General features: G+C 49.0%; 1 protein-coding gene across 2 annotated transcripts in view; it reads right to left on the reverse strand.

The window, feature by feature from the left end:
• Window positions 1-1,501: 1,501 nt before the first annotated feature.
• The window catches only part of Pxylp1 (2-phosphoxylose phosphatase 1), a 62,344-nt gene continuing 37,259 nt past the window's right edge, over window positions 1,502-26,586 (reverse strand). For both annotated transcript variants that reach the window (XM_038324176.1, XM_038324174.1), the window contains 4 exons: window positions 17,941-18,099; window positions 17,034-17,160; window positions 6,620-6,759; window positions 1,502-3,850 (listed from right to left, as the gene is read on the reverse strand). In XM_038324176.1, the coding sequence (XP_038180104.1) occupies window positions 2,913-3,850; window positions 6,620-6,759; window positions 17,034-17,160; window positions 17,941-18,099 (1,364 nt within the window). In that variant the 3' untranslated portion in view covers window positions 1,502-2,912. The remainder of the gene's footprint in view (window positions 3,851-6,619; window positions 6,760-17,033; window positions 17,161-17,940; window positions 18,100-26,586) is intronic.

Consider the following 26,586-nt stretch of genomic DNA (forward strand, 5'->3'; position numbering starts at 1 on the left):
GAACTGTCCCATGTCTCACGGTGGTGTCTCCAGAGGATGTAATATTGTGACATCTGATGCTTGTCCATTTATTTCCCTATAAAACCCTTAGGATTTCAAAATGATTTCTTTTGCATGCCTCAGGTAACCTCAGGAAGTCCCAAGATGAAGGCTGACCAGTGGAGAGACCACGGTATAAACAGGGTGGAGCTTTCAGCCCCATCCCCCAACCTTCAGAGATGGGAAGGGCCAAAAATCATATTGATTACCAATAGCCAACGACATAATCAATTACATCTATGCAATTAAATCATCATAAAAACCCAAAGGACAGGGTTTGGAGAGCTGAGCAGGGGGATCCAGGAAGTTAACGGAACGTGGCTCAGCAGGACAGTGTTGGGAGCTTTGTGGTCTCCCCAAACCGCATGCATTTCCTCTACACTATCCCTGGCAATAAACTGGTGTTTCCCTGAAGCTCTGTGAGGGCTCGAGCAAATTAAGCCCAAGGCATGGGTGGGTAGACCTAAGTTCACGGCTAGTTGGTCAGAGGCACAGGGGAATCCTAGCAACTGGAGTACAGTTACTCAACTGAGTTTTGGGTACTGAGAGGTCTGACACCATAGATGCATAGCTCAGGACAGACCCGGAATGCATTCAGCTGCAGAATCGGCTGCTCCCGGTGTGTGGTGGGAAAGTCTACACACACCTGCAATGGGGAAAAGCCTACACACACCAACTGTCTGAAGTATGCGGAGAGAGCGCAGTGGGAGAAACTGAGGCTGAAGCTGTAGCTGAGACTCCTTCCCGTTAGGGAAACTTCACTTTGGAGGTTGTTGCTCAGGATTATTTTCCAGAATATATATATGCTTTTTTTCAAGACAGGGTTTCCCTATAGTTTCTAGAGCCTGTCCTGGAACTAGCTCTTGTAGACCAGGCTGGCCTCGAACTCAGAGATCCGCCTGCCTCTGCCTCCTGAGTGCTGGGATTAAAGGCGTGTGCCACCACCGCCCAGCTTTCCAGAATATATTAATTTTACAATAAAAATATGAAGCTAAACATATCCATGGGTTGTTCCAGGCCTGTCGTGAGGGATGCTATGAGATTACTTCCAAGAATCCACGGTCTGGGATGCTCTTGTATATATTTAGTCTCATATTTTTTATTAAAATTAATCTGCTGGGGAATGAGGGGTTTCAGAACACTGTGCTCTGTGTTGCCAATGTCTAAGAAGGTAAAACCTTCACCTATACATTCTTCTGTTGGCTCTTACCAACACATACCAGGAATTGGTATTTTTTAAATTCCCTCTTATTTTTAAACCTTCGGGGTATGTTTAACAGTTCTAAATCCGACAATTTGCGAGTGGGTGAGAGAAACCCGAATAGGTTTTAATAAGAGATAGAGGAGGGGGAAACGAGCTTAGAATTTTCAGCACTAAATAAAGCAGTGAAAGTAGAATTTAAAAACACCGTTTCTCCCTTGCAAAGAACTTGAACCACTCAGATACACAACAAGAGTTATATAGGCTAAGAATTCTTCAAAATCTTTATTTCTACAAACAAAACGTGTTCAAATGCAACACCAGACAAGAAGGAAGAAAAAGGGCTGGAATGCTAGATGCTGGAGAATCCCACGTGCACGGGCCAGGTCTTCGAAACAAACTAGCACCACTGTCCTAGAAATCAGGGAGTCAGTTGTAATTGTGCCTAATATAGAAAATATTTTAGAAAGATTATTTAACTATCGAGTAACAAAGTTGTTTTTTTTTTCTAGAAACCTCTTTAAAAATCAATTGGAATTCGGCATTCGAAACTGACAAAAATGGTTCAAAAATGGACCCAATTTTCCAGCTTGTCAAAGGGAATGAGTCATTAGTGATTTATTTTTGGAAGGGGGGAAAAAGCACCCCAATTCGGCTTTTGGCCTCCTTCCAACCACTGAGCAGGTGCAGCAAATCGAATATTCCTACAGGGATAAGAACACATCTAAAACTGGTCTCAGAAAATATTCTCCTAGACTATAAAAATACTAAATGGAATATAAAAATTCCAGCATATGAAGCCAACAGACGATAGCGGACAAGATCTGAAACACACTTAAAGCTATGTTGTGCCACAATCATCATGAGCATCAAGTATTGTATCATTTCCTATGAGCCCTCTGACCCCAACGTTTATTTCCCCTTGAGTCTGTCACCATGTCAGATAGAGACCCAATTCTGTGTTTCTAGCAGGAGCTACCGAAGGACCTGCTAAACAACCTGGCATTCAGCTGGTGCCCAAAGTGCCAAAGTGCAACTGGAACAGGCTGGGATTTTTTGTTTGATTTGTTTTTTTTTTTATAGATCAGGGGTCAGCAGACACAGTCCGTGAGCCACAGCTGGCTGCCACCTATTCTGTTTGGCCTGTGGAACACAAACACAGTCACACACACACACACACACACACACACACCCATTAATGTGTTGCCATGTCACCAGAGCACAGCTGAGATGTGCCAGAGCCCCTGTGCGACCTTTAGGTCTACAGGGTCTATGATACCAACCTTCTAGTTCCTTCGTAAAAAGGCTGTCACCCCACTTTGAACTCATAACTTTGGGAACATTTTCCGCTCAACAAGGTTAAGGTAAGTGTTCAAGAAGATTTTGACAGAGGTCTGCTGGTTCCATGGCAGGCCAAAACATATAGCAGCTTGGATTGGAAGCTTTGAGTACTGACTCTGATGCTAGCATTCTAGGCCACACACACTATGATAATGGACCCTTTTTCCTCTGTGAGCCCGTAATTTTGTACCATAGGAACATACTGTTATGTGCTTCCTGTTTGTCCGAAACCACGGGCATGATCACCCAACCTAATCTGCATCCATTAGAACTCCAACCATGATTTAGCAACAGACAGAACCAGCAAGAGAACAGAGCTGTGCTAAGTACTTTAGGCCCCTTGCCCATGACATGCATCATAATAATTAGTACTACTGCCATCCAGGGCAACGAACATATCCCTTTTGACAAAGCGAACCAAGTTCTCAAGAGGACACATGGGCTTGGGAGAACGCTTGTGGAAGTCATGGCAGAAAGAGGTGTGGAAGGTGACATCCGCCCCGTTATAAAGAATCCTGACGGAATGTTCACTGGGCTTTTGACGGTCTTGCCAGAGCTCAAAGATCAGCCTGGCGGCGAACCTTGGGAACCTGGCTTCCAAAAGCCCCAAGGCACTGAGGACCGGTGACAGAGTGACGTCATGAGCAGAATAGAGGGTGAATAGCTCGTGGGTCCAGCCTGAGGCGGCTCGCTGCATCCGGTTGACTGTCTGGTTCAGGATGGGGTGGGCCGCGAGGAGCGAATACCCAAAGTACAGGGGCTTTTCGTGCCTCTCACGCTCATCCTCTATCTGGTGCGTCTTGATCACCTTGAAGTGCTCCATGCCAAGGCAGCCACTCCTGCTGCAGGGGAAGCTGACGTTGTGGCAAAAATGGCAGAGCATGGAGTCAATGGGGTTGGCTGCCCGCAGCTGCTTGGTGGGGATGTCCACGATCTTGGCCATCTCCCCGTAGGTCCGCTCTAGGTCGTTGTTCTTCAGGCGTAGGAGGTACTGCCGTCGCTGCTCCTTCTCTAGATACTGGTTTCTCAGTGGGCAGTAGCAGCTTCCAGAACAGAAGAGGGCACTTGGCTGGTGCTTGAAATAAATTTTCTTCCAGTCAAAATCCGGGAGGAAGCCGTAGAGTAAGGCCAGCCCGCTCTGCAGGGTGCGGCTCTTCCCAGTGGTCTCTAGGTAAAGATGCTCTGAGGACCAGTTGTTTGGCAGAAGTTTGTGTTTCCTTAGATAGATGTCCCTCAGCAACTGGCCGTTCTGCAGATGCTGCACGACTCCTGCAACACCAGAGGACACAGAATCCTTCTTACTAAAGTTTAACAAAAGGGCCACGAACGACCAGCACCATCTCTGGTGTGTTTGAGAGCAGCAGAAGTTACCAGAAGCAGAAGTTACCAGAAGGGTTTTCCAGAGGGATGGGGTGTGGAGGGCTGCCTTTGTCACAGCCTCCCTACCCACTGGCTCTAATTTGCATATACCCATGGGCAGGTGTACGCACACTGCCCAGGGACACAGCAGTCCTTAGGCAGGGAAGGCTACATGGAAATCTATCTACCAGTCTACTTACTGTTGGGACACTCCCTCCTTGACCCTGTTTCTATTATAATGCAACCAAAGGACCTCTGTTAACCTCTGGGGCATTCTGTCTAACCTAGCAGGAGCTTTCCAGGCTCAGCCAACCAGCTCATACTCCGCAATTCCAGATATCCAGACAGTATTTAATGAGCAAACGGAAAGCAGTGCATTTGTTATACTCCTTTTAAATGAGAAAGAAGGAAGAGCACGAGAGTATGTGTGTTCACAGTCTCCTGCATTTTGCATAAAGAAGCTTCTGCTCGACACAATGGGGGTGGGGGGGGACTGCGTCCAGGGAAGGAGGGCAGAGAAGTGAGATGGGCGGGAAGTGGGTAGAAACAAGACTTCCGGTTCCCTTCAACACTGTCTTGGCTTTGGACCACTTGAGGACAGCAAGGAATGAACCTTTTAAAGAAATGAGAAAGCTTTATCTGCAAGGCAGGGGAGAAAGAAATCAGCAGGCTTGCCGTCAGGCCTGCAGAAGGTGAGGGACGCCACTGCAGTGATGGGTGGGACATCTGAGGATATAAACTACACATGTCCAGGTGTCCAAATGGTTTGGAGAGTTCCATCCCCAAATGAGGCAGGCGCCTTTACCTGATGAGCCATTCCTACGTAATAAGATAAAAGGTTCGCATTAAGGGTCTGTTTCCTTTTTAATCATTTTTCCTAAAATTTATTCTTTTTTTATGTATGTATTTGCCTGCATGTATGTATGTGCACCAGCTGTGTGCCCGATGTCCAAGGAAGTCAGAAGAAGGTGTCAGATCCCCTGGAACTGGAGTTATAGATGATTGCAAGCCTACATACGGGTGCTGGAAACCAAACTGAACCTGCGTCCTCTGCAAGAGCAGCCAGTGCTCGTAACCACTGAGTTCATGAACAGTGAAGCGTCTGTAACAAGAAAGGCTACTTTTCCTTTTTAGTTTGTGCGCACATATGCACCACAGTGTGCACATGGAGGTCAGAGGACAGCAGGAGCTGGTTCTTCTCTTCCACCCATCCCATGGGACCCAGGGATTACCTATGTCAGCCATCTAGCCTGTCAAGTTATTTTCGATTTTAAGAAAGCAGATGCTTCATTAGATAATTTGGGGCCTCTGAGTTCCTCGAGGTACCAGTCCGTATGAGACAGATCAGAGGACCAACCTGGGGAGAGTGCTAGGGCGCTGAGGCAGGAGCGTAAGCACTATCGTGCAATGTTAAACACGACCAGATGCTATTAAAATCGTTTAGTTCCATGCTGCGCTTTGTTGAGTCTTTATTAAGTTTACTCCAAACGTTCTTTTAATGTCCTCTGTGAATGACTAAAATCTAGGGGCAGGCTGTCTGATAGGCTCGTCCTCCGCCTGGCGGCCTGGAGCAGGGTTGCCAGCCACGCACCCCCTTCCTGGTGACTGGCCAGATGACCCTCATGGCAGTCTGGCTGCTTTGGACACTTCAGTCGCCCTGAGGACCCTGGAGCAGCTTCAGGGGACCACTACAAACACAAACACAGCTGAGGGCAGTCTGCTCCAGCCTTGGAAGGCAGCATTTGAGGCTAGGCAAGCTTTGGTAAACTCTAACTAGCCCTGTAGCCATTTTCTCAGGACAGAGGGCTTTTCCTAGTGCAAATATTCCTTCATTAGTGTGTGTGTGTGTGTCTACATGTTTGCTGGCTTTAGCTTGATTTTCTAGTCTGCTGGGAGGCACCTCCCGCTCGGCCCCCTTGTGCTGCAGAATTAGGCACCAATCCAAGGCCTCTGAACGGTCTTCCTCTGTCTGCGCTCACTCTTTATCACTGCAGAAGGAGCAGTGGCAGTGGCCCAGGCAGCAGCACAGCCCCCAGGCTGTGGCAACTGCAGTGGGGACGCCAGCTGAGGAACTGAGAGCAGATGAGAGAGGGTGGAGAGCGGAAGAAACAGACAAGAAACAGATTGTAAGCTTCACGGGCTAGAAACTAGGGGGCCAAGGTTGCTGCAAAGTTTCAGGGAGCTGCTAGGGCTCCAAGGGTCTGGGGATTTCAGACACCCTCGGCGTGACCACTGTCACACGGGCACTGTAGGGCAGGAGTCCGAGCACCACAAGTGCTCTGTGAGTTCTAACCCTCGAAGGCGTCGTTTGCACCTGCACTGGCTTTGCTGCTGCCGATCACTACAGCTGGGAGCCGAGGGCTCCAGTGCCTGCCAAGGGTTGGGACTGCTGGGGATCAAGCCAGAGCAGTCAGTTCTTAGTTCTTCAGGCTCTCGGAGAAAAACAGCTGTGTTTGCCATTCCAGTCCCTGGGCTCTGGGCACTTAGGGCCCAGGATTACCAGTCCGGAAAAAGCTTCCCACCTACTCCCAATTTCTAACTGGTTATTGCCAGGACGCCACACAGCTAACTGGCAACATGTATGGCCTCTCAGTGTCCCACAGGCCTTTATATATCATCACCTAATGCATAGGAACCGAGGTGTGTGTGTGAGGGACGTGATCAGGCGGTCGTACCTACCTGTCTGCGTGAGCTCTCCCATCTCACAAAGAGGATGGTTAGGGTAAAGAGGCAGGGAATTTAAGGGGCTTTCAAAAGAGGCTCCTGGTCCTTTCGACATGTGACTAACGAAAGCTTCTAGTTTAGGGTGATATGGCTTCCTAAAGGGACAACACAGAGAAGCCGTGGTTAGAACATTCCAAAGTGGTCAAACGTCAGCACACCCAACCCCATGTGTGCTATGGCCTCCGCTGCCTCCCATTCTGGGGCTCAGCAACTTTACAGTTTCAGTTTCTGGGCCAGACAGATGACTGCTCTTCCAGGACATGGGTTCGATTTCCAGCACCCATGTGGCAGCTCACAATCATCTGTAACTCTAGTCCCAAGGGCGTCCAATGCCCTCTTCTGGCTCCGTAGTGCGTAGGCACACATGAAGGCAGAAACCAAAAATAAACAACAATAAAGGGAAAACAAGTCTTTATAAAGGTTATAGTTTCATCCTGACTTGACCATGGGTACCTAGCAACACAACCTCTGCCGAACCAGATACTCTGGGGTTTGGCATTGCCCTCCGCCGGCACGCCCCACATCCTACTGCTTCTGGGTCACGTGGCAGGCAGGAAGCTGTCCTGGTTTTCTTCCTTTCCTACCCTGACACTTGTCCAGTCCTGTAGATTCTCCCACCTACTGTTTCCTCATCTCTTCTCCATCCACACACAGCCACTCCTGGGTTCTGACCTTACACAGCCTGGCCTGCATGGCTGCAGGACCCTTACTCATTAGCCTTCCTCAGTCTACCCTGACCTTCTCCCCTTGCTTTCTCCACTCTCTGCCTGTTCACATCGTTACCTTCTGGAAAGGGGTGTGCACAGCTGTCCCTGTGCTTTAGGGCCCCTCACAGAGACCTCCTTCCTTCTGACATGGTGCTCTGGGCACACAGAGCCGGCCACCTTCCTTTGCCCAGCATACAACACGCTCCTCCTTTCCCATCTCCACCCCTTTCTATGTCCACATGGGAGATCTGCCTAATCCTTACTGTTCCTGACCTCTGGAAACATGCCTCTTAAGGGAGTCACTAACTGAATATGGTAACAATGCCTATCTCTACAACCCTTTACAGACCATTATGCATCTTGCACGTAAAATACCTCACTTAATGCTAGGTGGTAATGAATGCTAAGAAAAGCCTGTGAGATGTGAGATTATCTGCTTCTGTCACAGAGCATACAAGGTAAGAACAAGCACACTGTATTCATTCCATTACTAATACACAATTTCCCTAGATAATGATAGCACCTATGAGTAGCACACTTTTTCTCTGCATCACTAAATAACCTGTGAATGCACACGCCTTTTCTCCGAATAGTGAGATGGCCCACGAGTGTGTCCACATTTTCCAACTGAAGAGACGTGGACAGATAGGGCCACTGGCAAGAAAGCTGCATGCAAATTCGCATGAAAGCAGCAGATAAATGGTTCTAATGGCAAACCCCACTGTCTGAAAGCCCAATTAACTTTGGAAATATTTTTAAAACTGATGCCAAAATAGATTTACATCTCTCAAAAGTAGAAAGCTGAAAAAAATTCCATCTTTTAGAAACAATGTTTTAAAATTAGAGTTTGCTAATCTAGACATGCAGTAGAGTCTAATGGAGCCCCTAGGATAGCTGCAGAGAACTATGGCTCACAAAAACAGAGCGCAATTTATTCTGCCTGAGGCTGAGCACATAAATGTTTTATAAACTAGGAAATAAAATGTCCAGGCCCACAACACGGCTGTCAACATGAATTCACATCAACAAAGGCTATCCATCAATGCGATTCAATCTCCTGTTCTGGACCATTATTTCAGGTTGGTGACTTCTGAGGCGCTGAAAACACGTGGCTGCCAATTTTAGAAATGGATTTTCACTGCTGAATGTGTTTGCTGAGATGTTCCGGGTTCTTGGGGCATCTGTTTAATGATGCTGTGCTATCTAATGGTATTCGTTACAACTTTCTTTTCTTTCTGTATTCCAGCACTGGAGATTGAACCCTGAGCCTTGACTATGCTAAGCATGTCACACATGCTCTATCACCAAATCACACCCCAGCCCCTGCATTACAACATTTTCCCACAGGTTAGAAATATGAAGATTCATGGAAGAAAAACATTCGCAGGACAGAGAGCTAATGGCTTATCTTTTTCATGGAAAGAGGACTAGGTAGCTGAGACTTTAGAATCTGACCTGAATCCCACTGCCCAGGCCTGCATCCCTCTCATCCCTAGCTCTATCCCCGAATCCTGGAGCATATCTGGTAGATGCTCCAAAACACGTGGGAATGAATTCAACTGTGACATGTCCCATCTTAGATGTATTGTGAAAATACCATGTCCATTATCTTCCTTGACCCAGAATATTGAATATTATATCACCACAGCAGTTATTAAAATATGCAGATTTTGATGGGAATATTAAAAACAAACGTGTGAGGTGAGGCTAGAGTTGTATACCAAGTTCTATTATTTCTTCTTGGTAACTTGTTTAGAACCCACTGCTAACGTATGCATATCATTCCCAGGTCTCGGCACCTTCCTGCTCGGTTCTTTTCCCAGGCAGCTGTTTCGGCACAGCAGCATCCTGGGTCAGCTGTGGGACATCTCTAGAGAGTGGAGGAAGCAACAGTCTAGAAGGAACCTCCCCCTGAATGGCTAGAAGGGGCTGAGCGGCAAGAATCCTCCTTCACACAAGGAAGATGTAAACCTCCTTGTTTAGGGTGAGGCATCTTTAAGTCTCTCTGCTACAATGCCGGACCTTGTCCTGGCTACCCCAAGGATGTATTTCTCCTCAGCATAACTCATAGGATGGTGGCCTGCTTGGGACTCTGCTTTTGTGTTGACAACTGAGACAATAAAAAGTATTATTTCAAGTTCTTAAGAGTTCTTATATGTATTTTTATATGCACCATTCAAGTGTACTTATCCTGCAGTGCTCACGGTGGGATCCTGTGGCCAGTCACACACAAGAGGACACAGGCTGTTTCGGCTGTGATCTGGGTTCTGCAGGGACGGTTACCCGAGCCACGACAGCAATGCTACTACTAGGAAGCACAATTTTAAAAGCTCACCTGGCTGGAAACCAGAAGGGATTCATACCATACCTAAATACTAAAGAATGGCTGACTGCCTATGTCAACAAAACAAGCTTATAAAAAGACAACCCCATGTACTTTTTTCAGGGCGTGCTTATCTGGGCCTTCCTGTGTAACTCCATATGACCACTTGTCGGCTTTCCTCTCACTTGAGAACATTCTAGTCTCATCTGATGCCGCATGCTATAGATGCTCAAATAACCAGCACATGCCAATGCCTCGAAGCCCAAACCAGACACCCCCCACCAAGAGACAGCCCCCAGAGTCTGGAGAAAGCTCGGAGGCAATGCTGGACCTGGGCCATAACCTCTCTCCAGTGTCCCTGGCTCCTGGGAGGGACAGCACTATCAGCAATGTACCTCCTCTTTCTCATCCCACCCAACCCCTCCTGCTGCTCACCCCTTCCACCTGACCTTCTCCAAGGTCACCCCTCAGTCTCTGAGGCCATTCTCTGTCAATCTCTCAGGTAATAACAAATATCTGTACTAGGTACTTGGGTGGTAAAAGCAATGGACAAGAGTAAGAGAAATCTCTGAATCAGGGAGGGAGCTTCCATTTCAGCCTGGGGAAACACACCACACAAGAACACTACGTATGCGTGTATGGGAGACAGACAGACAGAATGAACGGGAATAACAGAGGCTATGGCAAAAGAAGGAAGGAGAGGAGACTGGAGTGGGGGGGCACCCTCTCATTTTAAGTGTTCTAAGTAGGTAATGATTGAGCCAAGGAAATAAGAAATGGCCATAAAGCTATCTGTGTTAAGTATCTCCTGGAGAGAGGAGACGGTTGGGCAACAGTGTGCCCGGAGAGTAAGCTGGAAGTAGCACACCCAAGGGTGACCTGAAGTGAACTGAATGAAAATGCCCCCAGAGACCCATAGGGAGTGGCACTATTAAGAGGTGTGGCCTTGTTGGAGGAAGTGTGTCACTGGAGGGCTTTGAGGTTTCAGAAGCTCAAGCCGGACCTAATGGTTCTCTCTCTTCCTGCTGCCTGCTGATCCAGATGTAGAACTCTTGGCTCCTCCAGCACCATGTCTGCCTGTGTGCTGGCATGCTTTCCACCACGACGACAAAGGGGAAACCGCTGAACGATAAGCCAGCCCCAATTAAATGTTTATCTTTTTAAGAGTTGCTGTGGTCATGGTTTCTCTTTCACAGCTATAAAACCCTAACTAAGTCACTACCCGAGCTGGGTTGCGTTGCTAGCTCAGGCCCAAGTGCGCTACCCAAGTCTTTCCCATTCTAGTTTTTCCCCCATTTCCTTCTCTTCTTTCTCTGCTAAAATGGTCACCTGGGCTGGCTTCCACTTGCTGAGGACTGACCAGGGAGAATGAGACCTGGCATGTTAAGTGGCTCCCCGGGGTGGGATAGCCTGCCTGCTGAGAGGACTCAGAAGCTCACTCACCCTGTAACTCCTCCAGGACACTCACCCTGGTCCCAGTGTTACTCAAGCAAGCCCAGCTCTGCAAGCTGCAGGCCCTTTGCACTTTCTGGTCCCTCCATCTAGAACATTCTCTCCTCAGGTTCTCACAGGACTGGCTCCTCCACTACATTTACACGTCTGCTGGTGTGCTACCCTGTGAGCTGGCCCAGGAAAGGAGCATGAATCTAAAATTTGTCATGTAAATGCTTGAAAGTGTTGTTTTTCTTCTTGGATGTGGAAAAGCATGTTCATCTTTACAAATGCGAAAAGGGCATTTAAAACCACAGCACTCACACGGCTAATACTGTTTGGTCAAAAGTGAGACCCCAGCCCTCTAACATCCCTATTTCCAAAGAGTCTGGAATGTAATATTGAGTTGGAAGTGTCACCCCAGCCTCTGGCCTGGAAACTGCCAAGCACTTGGACTCCAACTCCCAGCCTGCCAAGTGCTGAACCCTCCTCGGGGTGGGTCAGGACCACTCCCACAGGGTAGTTAGCCTCCTGCCAGAAAGAGGAACACGTGGTTTGGGGGTTTTGCATGTGCTTTCCTCTCTCAGTCTTCCCCCTGCCATGCTCTTGGCCACCTGAGAGCACGGCATTCATTAAACGTGGGCATTTTTGATTCGGTCTAATCTGGCCTGATTGGAGTTCTTTGCTTCAGTGGAGAGGCTCAGTTAGGAAATATTTCTAACAAATACCTTTAATGCTGACTAATTACAATGCCAGCAGAGTTCAAACAGACCTCTCATACACTTGGCACTCACAGAGAGGAAGCTTCCACTACAAAGACTATGGGGGCACAGCACTATACATGAACACTCTGAGGCAACAGACTTATATGGGCACATCTAGCACCCACCACTGGACCAGACATCTCCTACGATGGACCAGAGTAATGGGCACCTTCCAGGCCTTACTGCCAAGTAGGAAACCACAAATTACTATGAACCAAAACAGGAGCTGGGAAGGCAGCAGGCACTGCTGGGGGCCCAGAGCAGGTCCATACACTGAGTGCCTGCTCACTCCTCCTCTAAGTACATGCTTGCAGTGATAAGCCAACTCTTACTGTGTTTAAAGATAGGATTAGTTAAACTATGTTAAGTACAGTAGCGACTCCCTTATCTGAGGGGGTGCTGGAAGCCACAGATAGCCCAAACCCCTGCCTCTGTGGTGCTCTTTCCTGTGCAAACAATACCGGTGATAAGGCTTCATTCTAAGTCAGGTATGGTGAGAGATTACAGGACCAATGAGAAGACAGTAGGCTCTACAACACACTGCAACCATGAGTGGAGTTTTCCATTGGATGTGGCTAATACCAGAAGCAACTGAAATGGAGGAGAAGTCAGATGGAGGAAGGGGCTGCTCAGGTTAGACATCTGCACTGTGCGCTCTCCCACAAAGGACGTAGGACAGCTTCTGCAAACACAAAATAAACCCTGAAGTAAGGAATGGGATTTCTGGGGTGGGGGGGCAGCTTGTGGGGACTGAACCAGCTCTGGAAATGACACCACCATGGGGAAAGAGCCAAGGCCTAGGTGACCTCAAGGCTGCTGTAGGCAATGCTATGTCACCGCAGATGAAGCTTCTGTGTGGACGAGACCATACACTTGCTCGCTCCTTTATGTAGACAGGTAGGATGGATATAAGGAAGGTGAGACTGTCCCTTGTTTCAGGATGGAGTATAGTGAGAGGGGAAGCAATCTGCCCAGCATCAAACAGGCTGCCACAGGATACAATGGCCCAGTCGCAAATCTATCATGAGGAGGATGGTAACAGGAACATAAAACTGGCATAGTCTGGGCTGGCAAGCAGCAAGTACCATATATACCATAGTAATGGCACAGCTTAAGTTTTAAGAAGCGCTTAGCATTTTAAAAAGTGCTCCTGGACAGTAAAGAATTATAGATATGCAATAAAGACAAATCCAGATGAGTTATAGTGTTGAATAAATGTACATAGGCTAGGAAGAGAGAAGAAAAAGAGTACAGAGAGTCATAAAATAAACACTTTTTCAAAAAGGGTAGTCATATTAAATTTTCTAGATGTATAGAGATATATTTCAATTAGGTAGGCATTCTTCAAATCTTTCAGAGACCTTCAGAATATGGCATCTGTTCCTGGCAGCACAAACTACTTCAAAAGGAAGATGGGCACCGAAGAGGCTCCTTATGGAGTTTCTTAGCCATTTGGGCAACAATCTTCTCTTGCCTGGACTGCTTGATAAACTGGACATGCATGTCTCACAGAGAAATGACTGCTGAACTTGCCTAGAGGTGAGATGGTCCTTCGGGGTTCCTGCTTCATGAAAGAGTCTGCTAGACATTCTGCAGGACACAGATATAGGTGGAACTGTCTTTGAAATTTCCTGCTTCATGGAAAAGTCTGCTAGATACTATGGGCCTGTGGGCTGAAGAATGGATGCCTCAACGATACAGAAGAAATTTGGGTGACTGTCCAGGTAGCAAGATGTCTCTGTCAATTCTAGAATTTTGGAAGTTGCTTGCAATGCACTTCTTGTTTACTTAGGTAATATTATATCCTTCTGGAGTCTCTGATGGAATTGAAAAAATTATAGTTATAGTTTTCCATAGTTATGATAAAAGATAAAGTAAATATAAATGTTGTAACTGTAATTCTTGCTTGATACCTGTTTTGTTATATGTAATTTTACTATGTTAAAGTTAAAACCTTTCTTTTTTTTTTTAAACAGAAAAGGAGAGGTGATGTGAGATTTTCCTCTGTATGCTGTGATTACCATTAATAAACAAAGAAAGTGCTCTGAGCCGAGCAGTGGTGGCGCACGCCTTTAATCCCAGCACTCGGGAGGCAGAGGCAGACGGATCTCTGAGTTCAAGGCCAGCCTGGTCTACAAGAGCTAGTTCCAGGACAGGCTCTAGAAACTACAGGGAAACCCTTTCTCGAAAAAAACCAAAAAAAAAAAAAAAAAAAAGAAAGAAAGTGCTCTGGACCTGTAGCAGGGCAGAACTTAGCTATGTGGGGAAAACCAAACTGAATGCTGGGAGAAAGAAGAGCAGAGTCAGGAAGAAGTCGTGGAACCCCACAGGAGACAGGAGTGCTGAAACTTTGCTGGTAGGCCACGACCTCGTCGTGATGCACAGATTAATAGAGATGAGTTAAATTATTGTATAAGAGTTAGCCAATAAGAAGCTAGAGCTAATGGACCAAGCAGTGATTTAATTAATGCAGTTTCTGTGCAATTATTTCAGGGCTAAGCAGCTGGGAACAAACAAGCGGCTCCCTCCTTCTACAATGCGTCCTGTGACTCCCCACAGCGGTTATGGATTTATTCTATAGCTACCAAGTCCAAAAGCTGTCATCTGACAGGTTACAGGTTAGGTTCAATGATTTGGGAACAGTCAGGCCTGGGGATGACAAAGCCAAACCCCCTTAGGAAGACAAGCTACATGGTGCCCAGGTAGCCCTGACAATAGGCCCCTTCTTTGGGAACAGCCATAGTAACCCCATAGTGACTTTCTAGCAAGATTAAATTGGTCTGAGTTGAAGCATATGACAGTCCACAAAGCCCTGAGGCTATGTGGAACTCACCTAGCACAGAGGCCGAGTGGCCTACCTGTCCCCAGGCTGACAGCCAGAGCTGTGCCAGCTGTGAACACAACACCCTTCTGTACTTCATGGGAAAAAGTGAGTCTCCCGTGCAGCCTTCCGTCCTGCAATCCACGCGGTTAAAGTGCAATGTAACAAGCAGTTTGCCCCAAGCCAGCCGGGATGGCTTTTAAACTAGATCCCGTTGCCTGTTCTGATACTCCTCCTGTACGCCCCCAGCCCTCTGCGTGAGAGTTGGGCATTGTCAGTTCCCCAAACAGTCACAGAGCCAGTTTCACACATGGGATGGGGGGCTGCTTCCTGGAAGAGGGATGTCTTAGTTAGGGTTTCTATTGCTATGAAGAGACACCACGACCATGGTAACTCTTATAAAGGAAACATTTAATTGAGGTGGCAGCTTACAGTTTCAGAGGTTTAGTCTATTATCATGGTGGGACATGGCAGCATGCAGGCAGACATGGTGCTGGAGCTAAGAATCCTACATCTTGGTTGCTAAGCAACAGAAAGCGAACTGAAGTAATGGGTGGTGTCTTGAGCATATACGAGACCTCAAAGCCTGCCCCCATAGTGACACACTTCCTCCAGCAAGTTCACACCTACTTTAACAAGGCCACACCTCCTAATAGTGCCACTCCCTTGTGGGGGGCATTTTCTTTCAAACCACCACAAGGGAACCTCTAAGGAGGTCTTGAAGGCACTGTGCAAGTGGGATGAACAGGGGGGGATAACTCCAGTGGGAGGTGACAGCGGGCACAAGCTGTAAGTGTGTTACAGGAAGTAGGGTGCTGGGGAGCGGGGAGTCTCAGTGGAAAGTCTGAACACCAGGCTGGCGAGTGAGGGCTCAGTCTGGAAGGGGAGAGCCAGTGTCCCCACGGTCCCCTAACAGGAGACCCTACATACACACCTTGTTTACTCAATGTAGCAAAGAAGACAGAGGTACCCAGGCTGGCAGCACTGCAGTCTCTGGCATGAGAGAAGAATGAACAAAACCCCAGGGTCTTTCTACCTAAAATGCTTCACTTATTATTCCCCAAAGTTCAGCCCATGAAGAGACTTGGGACAGCATGAGTTATCTGAAACCCCCAGATTTGTGTCTTCAAAGAACAGCCCTGGCTGCAGACAGGCTCCACTGGGCTGGTCCTGCCTAGGCAGGCTGGCACCCCAGGACCGTTCCATCAAAATAATGTTGTCCCCACTGGGCACTTCCCTACGTCTCCTGGTCCCACTCAGTAAGGATAGATGCTATGTATCCCCAGACACACTGGCTACGGCCAAGCCATCGTTTATTGCTAACTGTGCTTCTAATTTCCATACACGCAATTTCCATTCTCTGTTCAATTATTTTTCATCCTGAGGGCTTTCAACTAAGACAGCGCTGTCTCTAATGCGGTGAAAAATTAAATGGCTGAAATACTATCCTATACTCCTCGTCTTCACAGCTGCCATGTGAACACTCCCTCCTCCTGTGAATCGTCCAGCTCCTCACCCCAACCCTGCCTGCTGAGCTTCACCATTTCCACCTCAGAGGCAGGAAGCTGAGCTCCGAGAGACTAGCGGACTCGCCTTTTGCCTCCACAGAACAGCTCTACTGAGTGACTCCTAACCCAGGGCTCACTGTATCTCATCTTCCTTAAAATGAAGAACGGAATGAGGGAGTGGGCCTCAGACCGAACTAGGCTCAGGCCTCAGTGTATTTTCTGAGTTGCCTGAGATGCCCTCTCTGCTCTGGGCCTGTCTCAATTCAGACATTCCCTCCTGCAGGAAGGTGCGAGGCTCAGAAGAGTCAGGAATCCAGAAATGGAAAAGGCATACAAAACTTAAGACTTGGCAGATCTGAAAGTTACAAGACTCACAAGCCCCATCCCGAGGTTTTAACGGCAGTGAATACCCACTAAGGGGGGAGAAGGGGTGATGGAGCTGCCTGCATGCTGTTGAGGAGGCCACAGGAAAGAACCTTTCGAAGTCATCACCCACACTGGGTAGACTTTTTAGTGAGGCAGCTAGCTGCCTTTGACTAACCCATGATCCTCTAGGTAACCCCAATAAAATCATTGGCTCACCAAGCTGGATTTGGGCAGATTTTTGCTCTGTCATCAGTGCCATATCTGGGTCAATTAAATAGATGTTTGTATGTACCATAGGAGTCAGACAAGAGCATGCCATGCAAGACGGTGAATACGTTGAACAGTTCACAGTCACCAAACCGTAGTTAACTCCTCCTTCCCATAATGCTCTGCTTGTACAGAACCCAGCAGAGGGCATGAAAATGACCCTTATAAAAAGTGCAATTTACCTGCTAGCCACTAGAGTGCAGTCAATTTCTGGTCGCTTGGTTTTGGGAATGGCATACAGTGGGTACCTGTCCCCGTGGCGAATGAACACATGAACCGAGACCAGCTTATAATGATGCGGGGCGTGACCTGTGAGAGACACATCTTCCAGTCACCACACAACAAACAACAGTGTTTTAGCAAGGGTGGCACATGCCCAGGCTGGTACCGAGGAGCTAGTACCCAGGGCAACCCAGAAATAGCAGAGCTGCTACTAAGGGGCCTGAACTGGAGGAAGGGCCACTGTGCTGGGTGGGAGGGTGATGCTAAAAAACCCTAAAGGTGGGACAAAGGAACACAAGAGAGTTTGGCATGTCCCAGGACTCCCAAGGTAACTGTGAGATGACCAAAGGTCAGTGAGATGTACACATGACAACCAATGTCTCATGTACACATGACGACCAATGTCTCCTACGCAGAGACTGGGAGAGGCCCACAAAAATCCTAGCAACAGACTTCTGCTTTAAATCCTCCAGGGAGCACAGCAGGACACCAATACATGCATCCCACAGCACCCGTCGATACACTGGGAGAGAGAGACTTGATGGGGACACTATTTCATACTCCTTTACAGCAAGACTCCAGGTCCCAAGGACACGCTAAGTATAGTGTAGATTTACATTGAGAAGCTGAGTGGCCAAGGGGTCGGCCACCTTCAACGCCCTGTCTGCCTTGCCCACACCTCACCAGTGACCAGTTGAGTATGCTAAAACCCAGGATTTGGGCACGGGGTAGTGGCTCTGAAGAATCTGAGCCCACGCTGGCTAGCTTCTTATGCCAGCACAATGCTGCTTAGAGAACTTGGTCCCCAGGGCGTCTACTTGCGTACTGAGCTCCAGGTCACCGGAGCATGTCATACACCGGGTCTACCTTCCATGCTGTGCTCTGCTACGCTCGGAATGTTGCAGTAGAGAAGCGCTTCATACACCGGGTCTACTGTGGGCGGCTCCGTCACCGGGTCCGGCATGATCCTCTTCCGGCTCTTGCCGCCTCCGCCATCCTTTGTTGTGGACACCGGGATGAGGTGGACTGCAAGGAGAGTGGAACAAATGAAGAGGCTGCTGGACCAGCTGCTGCGGCCCACGGAGGCCTGAATGTCACGGTAAGGAGTCCCTTCTCCAGTCAGGGCAGACCTTAGTGGAACAAGAAGCCAGTCTCCAGAAGTGCACCTGGGACTTCCTGAGTAACGGACACCCCCTCCCACGCCCCGCCAGCATAGGCAAGAACTTACTCCACACTCACAAGTTCCCGGACTCAACCCCTCTTCTCAATAAGCTTTTAGCTCCTGTAAGTGTATCAAGGGGGGAAATCATTGTCCACTGGCGCCTGCTAAGTGCTAAGTGGGGTGTGTGTGTGTGTGTGTGTGTGTGTGTGTGTCACACCTTCGTGAATAGCATCCGACCACACTCTGCGGTCCCTAGGGCCCTATCTCAGCAATCTGCTCACTAGTCCTCAGGAGATTACATCACAGAAGAGAGCCTGACTGGGGCACACATGTGCAGTGAATGGACTCTGTCCCATTTGTCTGCCTAGGCCGGCTCTCCCCCACCACGTGTGGCTCATGCACTATGCAATGGTTTGTCTATCTGGCATCCATCTTTCTGTCAGTGAGCGCGAGGCCCCACGGGAGGCCCTTGGCAGGACGGACATATGGCCAGAGCCCGTGAAGGTGGTGTCAGGGCAACCATAATCCTTTCCTTGTGGGCTAGGAAAGGCTCGCCCCGCTCTTCGAGGGGTGGGTTGCGGCTACCCAGCCATCTGTCTGTCTTTCCACGGACGGCCTGTCTTAGCAATTCCCAGTCCTTGCATGGTGGAGCAATGGTTTTGCAGTTTCACGGTTTCTAGAGATCCCCGCCCGCACAGTGGCAGTCACAGTTTCAGCATCTATTAGTGGAGGACTCGCTTGTAAACAAGCGAGCCTGCAGGCCTAGCTAACCTCGAAGAGGCTTACCAGCCACCACAGTAATAATAAAAGCTTGTTTACTTTTATAATCACACACGTACCCACACGATAGCTGAAACAGAGACTAATCACTAGTCTCCATCAGCTTACATTCTATAATTTCTTCTACATAAATATCTAAAAGTTCCCCTTGCCAAACATGTTATGGACAAAGATGAAAGAGAAAAACATTCGCAACATACGTAACAGACAAGTGACTGATATCCCAAGTACAGAGGAACGCTACAGCTAAAGAGCCAGGGAAGGAGACAAACAGAGCCGATCCCGACAGCCAACTTCAGAAGTCGCCAGAATCCTAACAGTTCCAATACTGTTTGAAGTTCAAAGTCTAAGTATCACCTGGAACTCAAGGCAATCTCTTAGCTGTGAGCTCCTATAAAATAAAAAGTAAGTCACACATTACAATATACAACGGCACAGCCCAGCCAAGGTCCACTGGAAGCTAGGGATGGAGCCTGGCTCCACTGGACCACAGCTGCATCAGATTCTGAGTACTGACCCTAAGGCAACATTTTCCTAGACAGCTGCTTTGTGAAGCAGGGAACCCCCTGAGGATCTCCTAGGAGAGGATCTCTCCTTTCGAGATGGAGCCTACAATGGATAAGGACTGACCCTCAGGACACCTTCCCTGCTGTCCCAGGGCACAGCAAGAGGTTACTCTTCATGGGTGATAATCCCCTTAGCAATTACAGCTGCTTCTCACCACCTGTCTTGTCTACAGCCTTAAACTCCCTCCCTCCCCTGCCCAATGGCACATTTCCCATCCTTTCTCCTCCACTTGCTACTTCCCTCACCACTGAGCTGGATAAAAGCAATGTGCGGTAACCATGACACAGCCCCATCTCGAAACTTCCTCTGCCAAACAAGTCACTTGTAAAGTCAACTCTACCAGGGTTCTCAGTACAGGAGCAGACTGCAGCCAGATTCTCTGGCAGAACAGAACATGAATGACCCCTGTGGTAGTGTGAATAAAAGTGGCCCCATAGGCTCAAAGGAACTGGCACTATTGAGAAGTGTGGCCTTGTTGGAGGAAGGGTGTCACTGGGGGAGAGCTCTGAGGTCGCAGAAGCTTAAGCCTGGCCAGTGGTCCACTGACACTTCCTGCTGTCTGAGAGTCCAGATGAACTCTTCGCCAGCACTACGTCTGCCGGAATGCTACCGCACTTCCTACCATTACAATAACAGACTAAACCTTGGAAACTGTAAGCCAGCCCCAATGAAATGCTTTCCTTTGTAAGAGTTGCCGAGGTCATGGTGTCTCTGCATAGCACAGGAACAGTAACTAAGACAGTCATTCCTCCCACCACCACCCCCATCCCATCAAAAGACAGTCCCTAACTCGGTGTCTCACAGAATCCTTGCTCCCCCAAATCCACATGAATGGGCCACCACTCTCAGCATCCTGTCTGGAGCTCTCTCCAGAACGTGCACTAAGAACTCTGATAGCAGTCAAGGACTTTTCTAACCCAAACTCTTCCACAAAGCAGTTCCGAAGGCTACAGGATCAGATTTATCCCACGGTACCAATTTTCTGTATTAGTGACGTTATCTCACGGCTATGACATAATACCTCAAAGAAGCAATTTATGAAAGGAATAATTCCTCTTGGCTTACAGAGGAGATACATTCCACCATGGCGGAGGAGGCACTGTGGCAAGAGCAGCAGGCCGGCGGGGCCACAGCCAGGAAACAGAGAACAACAAGGACTTGTACCTCTCACCCTCTCTCCTTTTTATTCAGCCAGGGTCTCAGATCCCTGAATTAGGTACCACTTACTCAACCTACTCTAGAAAGTAGCCCCTCACAGACATGCCCTGAGATTTGATCCTATGATGATTTCAAATCCTATCACGTTGACAAGATTAACTATCACATGGAGTATTCAGGCATTTGTTCCCTATGTGAGATCCCAGCAACGTATCAGGAGATGCGCCACGATGCCATGGTGCTTTCATCTGGGGGATGGAAGGAACACATGTGAGCAAGTACTTTGTTTTCCTATAAATATCTGTATCAATTTAACATAGATACATTTATAGCAGTCACACATTACATGCATTTATTACTAGTTCTTTTTTTTTTTTTTGGTTTTTCGAGACAGGGTTTCTCTGTGGCTTTGGAGCCTGTCCTGGAACTAGCTCTTGTAGACCAGGCTGGTCTCGAACTCACAGAGATCCGCCTGCCTCTGCCTCCCGAGTGCTGGGATTAAAGGTGTGCGCCACCACCGCCCGGCTTACTAGTTCTTAATATACATAAACATATTTACAGGCTTTACTAAAACAACAATAAAAAAACTTTTGGAGTTGGCCATTCCCCAGTTCAGAATTTGGCTGTAGCTAGAACCTTTGTCTTCCCATGGCTGGGAGATGTTAGAGAGGCCAAGGCATAGCTCGGTGGCCTGGAGCTAATTTACTATGGGGAAACTGGTAACAAAGCAGATGTCCCACAGTGGCATCTTAATGGCTGACCCATCTGACTGGAGAGTACCTTTAGTTCTTTGCTTTGTATGGAAATCTATCGAATTTCAGTTCCATGGCTAGCTTGTAGCTTGCTTGCTTTGTGGAGGTCAACTGGGGACCCTGGTGCTTGGATCCAAGTAACCCATGCATGACTCAAAGAAGCAGCGGTTTGAAAAACCACAGATGAAGATGAGGTCATGATCTAGAAAGGTCTTTGCTGCTTCCTCTGGCACTGGGCTCCTTCGTCTTGTCCATTATTCCACTTGCTGAGGTGGCCCTATGCTGTTTGCGACTCTGAATCATCCACAAGGAGCTCTCCGAAGAATCCTCCAGACACCCAGTACTCACAGCTCTCATGCCTGGGGTGCATGTGTGACATCCCCTCAACTCCATCTTCAACCCGTCGGCATGTGTGCTGCTCAGAGCCCACCCCCTAGGATGTCTCATTCATGGTCCTGTTTGCTTATAATTCTGCCCACCCCAATTCCTGTTGCTTGAATCTGCGGGAGCTGCCTCCTCCAGGAAGTCCACTCTGGGTTTAAGGGTTTCCACATCCCTCTCCCATAAGAAGTCTCCCTAGCTTCTGCTGTTAGGGCTGCTTATACCAGGGGTGCCCCAGTTTGCTATTCCACCATCCCAAATGCCTCTTCCATGTTTACGCACCCTAATGGCTGGCAGAGGACAGCCCTTTCAGAAATGCTTGCTGAGCTGAGGGTCTCCTCTGAGTCACACACTGCATTTTGATTTGCATGTCACTGAGTCTTCTGGAGACTCTCAAAGGCTACCCAAGCACCCTAGAGAGGGAAGGGCTGGAGACCAGCTTTCCTGGTTCTGAGAGGCTGCTGTGTAGTCAGCTGCTGTGGTCAGCAACCTGGCTCAGGACTTGCCCCAGACCTCTGAGATACCTGGTCCAATTGACCCATAAGAGGTGACACACAGGGGCCCTCTTTGATGGGGGCTGGCTGGGGAGGAGTCCTGGAGGGGCAGGTCCTTTTGAGGCTGGAGGATGCTGCCATCCTTGCATTGTGCCACTTGCCACTTGAGCTCTTGGGGGCCAGCTCTTCTGTCCTGGGCACAGTGAGTAGAGGGGTGGGCTCAGAGGCTGGGCACACAGACGCTATCTGGAGCCTGGGATCTGAGATAGCACTTATCCCATCAGCCCTTGCCTGTGTCTCCTATAATTCAGCTGACTTGCCACCCCCTCCCCAGGACAATTAGAAAGATTGCTGTCCCAAAGTCAGCACTTGGGAGGCAGAGGCAGGTGGATCTCTACGAGTTCGAGGCCATTCTGGTCTATGGAGAGAGTTCCAGGACAGTCAGAATGGTTACACAGAAAAACCCTGTCTCAAAAAACAAAACAAAACAAAAACCCCACTGCTGTCCCAAAGCAGAGGACGAAAAGGAGAGAGGTGCCGTGGGGGTGGCATCTGGACTGAGAGTGGACAGACAGACGGAAAAGGAGAGAGGTGCCGTGGGGGTGGCATCTGGACTGAGAGTGGGCAGACAGACCGAGAAGGATCAGGAGCTCTGCTGTGTGGGTGGAAGCATCCTTGTGGGGCAGCATGCGCCCTGGGGCTACAGTGCCACTGTGAGGAGCACGCGTGGCAGAGTAAGTGCTGCCTGACTGCCCACGGTGTGCACATCCCCTGCAGTGTGATCAATCAGCCACCTCGTCTCCTCCATCACTACCCCTCCTGTGCACTCCCCACACTGCTTGAATAAAGATGCCGACAGGCTCTCAAAGAAATGACAGAGAACATTTCCTTTCAGGCTTCTGCTTCGGTCCCTGTGGTGGTCTGATTAGGAATGGCCCCCACAGGCTCATAGATTTGAATGCTTGGCCATTAGAGAGTGGCATTACTTGGCAGGAATTAGGAGGTGTGGCCTGGTTGGAGTGGGTGTGGCCTTATTGGAGGAAGTGTGTCACTGGAGGTGGGCTTTCGTGTTTCAAATGCTAAAGCCAGGCCCAGTGTCTCTGCCTTCCTGCTGCCTGCCAATCCGGATTCCAGATGTAGAGGTCTCAGCTGCCTCTCTAGCACCGTGTCTACCTGCATGCCACCATGCTTTGCACCATGCATAGAGGACTAAACCTCTGAAGCTGTTAAGCCAGCACCAATTAAAAGCTTTTGAAGAGTTGCCGTGGTCATGGTATTACTTCATAGCAACAGAAACCCTAACTAAGACAGTCCCCTACTCTCAGAAGCAAATAGTAAACTTCTTAGAAGCAGGATGACAAAATGAACCCCTTCCACATTCCCTCTCTCCACCCAGGCCTCCAGGCTTCACCAGCGGCTGGTGCCGTGACAAGGCTCAACTGGCCCTAATCCTGGGCACAGTACCATCAGCCAGGAAGTGCACCATTGGTGGCGGTGGGGAGGGAGTCAAAGAGATTCCTGAAGGCCACAAGCACAGCTCTCACTCCTCCGGCTGATGCCTATGCCTCTGCCCACCAGTCATTAGTAAATAAGAAAAGGGGGTGAAAAGCACTTCTATCTTAAGGGAAGGGGGCGGGACTTCCCAGTCACAACACCTTCTGTGCCCCCCCCCCCCCCGGTCACTAGTTTGGGAGCACAGGAAAGGCAGAGTAGAGACCGCTTGGGAGGAAATGCTGAGATGTTCCACGGGTGGTCACCACCGTCTTCAGACAAATGCTAGCTAACAGGAACTTGGCCCAGCTGCCAGAGCTATGAACTTCTTTGAAGCAAAACCTGCATCCGATGATTACATTTTGACTTTTGTTGATGCTATTTCTGGACCCATAGGATGGAAGGAATGGCCCAGAGTCAGAGCTATTAGAACTTCCCAGACAGTTCCTTTGCCAACAGCTCCTGGCTGGCCCTCAGTTATGAATGGCTCAGCAGGTATGCGCCAGCCAAGTGTCTGGGGCCCGTCCACTATTGGGAGTATCTCTCTGCCTGGCACAGACTCAAGTCAGGGTCCTCCCTCCAGGGTGCCACACCAGTGTCTCATAGTGTCAGCTCATTTCCCCACATCAAGGCCTTGACCCCGAGAGGAAGACAAAACTCTGCTGGTCCCTAGCTGCAGTGGTTTGCATCTGAAATGTCACCACAGGCTCACATTTTGAGTATTTGGCTGATGACAATGTTTCAGGAAGGGAGCTGACTCTAAGCAGGCCTAACAAGACCCCTATCCAGAGAAGACAGGCTGCCCCGAAAGGAAGACAGTGAGGCAGTGGAAGCTGTGGCCTTCAAGGCCCAGTTCCCTACCGTCCCCTTAGCATGTGTGATCTGCCTGCTCTCCGGCCACTGTACAGACAGCTGGCAGACTAGCACTCCCTGCTGGGAACTACAGGTATCGATCCCAGTGACTGTAAACACAACAGGATACAGTGTCACTGTGACTTTATGTCTGGGCTCAGCTGCTCCCAAGCCACTCTGTGACACTACCAACAAGGAATCCATTGAGGCCAAGGTCGGGCTTGCCACCTGCATTTTACCTTCCTAGCTCCAGGCCTGCCTTGCCCTTGCTGGGACCTCCACTTGGGCTGGTCACCTCCTCGGGGACCACAGGCAGGTGGGACTCCACTTAAGTATGGCCATGGTTCTTACTGCCAAGAAGCCGCCTGGGCTGGGGAGCGCAAGGGTCCAGAGAGCAAGGAGCCGGACCCAGTCCTGCCTCTGGGCAGATATGGCTACCTTTGTTTGTAAAATGACGTTGACAATACTGACTTTAGGATGGTGGTGACGGCTTGAGGTCACCTGTGCATAGACTGCACAAAGACTATGGTAAAGAATCAAGATATGCCATCTCCACATCTGTCCTCCAAACGTCCACTCCCACTCCCTATAAGTTCTCTGAAAAAGACTTATTATTTTGTTTATGTCTAAGTGTATGTGATTGCATGAGTTAATGTCCACCGCACGCGCACAGTGCTCGTGGAGGCCAGAAGGTGTCGGATCCCATGAAACTGGGGGTGCCAGGTGATTGTGAGCCACTTGATGCGGGTGAACTTGGGTCCTCGGCAAGAATACTGAGCCTTCTTTCTAGATACTCCCTACCCGCTGCCTTATGATTTCATAGCAGGTGTTCTCTTCAGTATGGGATCAGGAGACACTGAGTCCGGTGGTCCCACTACCCTGGGAGCACAGTGAGCCAGTCTCCCCCCACCCCTGACCCCCGCCTCAGCCACCTCAACCGCAGCAGCTCTTCTAACTCTTGCAAGCATTCGGTTCACCCGAAGTCAATACTCCTGTCCTGCTTCTGTACCATGGAGGGAGTCTGCTTGTTTGGCCTGGCCACCCAGCTAGCTTAGCCCGGGTAAAATTCCCAGCGTCTGTTCTCTGGTGGGTCCATGGCATCTCTCTGATTCTGCTTTCTTCCTCCCAGAATTCAGTTCTGTCTTCTCCGCCTACCTAAGTTCTGCCCTATCAGGCCAAGGCAGTTTCTTTATTCATTAACCAACATAAGCAACACACAGAGAGGCTCCCACATCATGCTTCCACACTGCTCCAGTTTCTATCGCCTCAAGCACTCTGGAGTTCTCTCTTTCTGCCAAGGAGTAATGATTTGCTCTAACAACCAATTCCCACAACTCCCTCAGCACTCCTCAGCCCTCAAAACTATTTTAAATGCCCACCCTGTCTCCAAAGGGCTGCTGTAATTGCCATGGAAACCAGAAGCACGAGGAAGAGCTGTGGTTCTGTCATCTGCCCTTGGTCACTTGTGCTCATGCTGGGTGGGTCTTGTTCTACAGGAGAGCTGGGGAAGGCCAAACACCCATGTGAAGACTCGGGTGCTCGATTCTATACAGACAAGACTGATCAAACAGTTGAACTCAAGTTCCTTTGGGAGCTTACTAAGCCACCACATACTGCCTTTCATGCCCCCCCCATTTTAATATTGCATCATCATGAGCCAACCAATGTAGCAATTCAGTAAGAGTCTCTGCTGAGTTGGCTGCTTGCACGAGCCAGTGGACCATGGCAGAGTACGGCTCACTGGGCTTATATAAACTTATAAACTATCTGTCTTGACTTCTTCCCCCAGCATTTCCCACAAGGACCTAAGTTTCTCAACTGCTAGACTGTGAGGGATCCCTCAGTGGACCTAGACTGAGTCCCACTTGAAGCCTTG

Source organism: Arvicola amphibius, chromosome 3 (genome assembly GCF_903992535.2).
Source record: "Arvicola amphibius chromosome 3, mArvAmp1.2, whole genome shotgun sequence".
Taxonomy (NCBI): Eukaryota; Metazoa; Chordata; class Mammalia; order Rodentia; family Cricetidae; genus Arvicola; species Arvicola amphibius.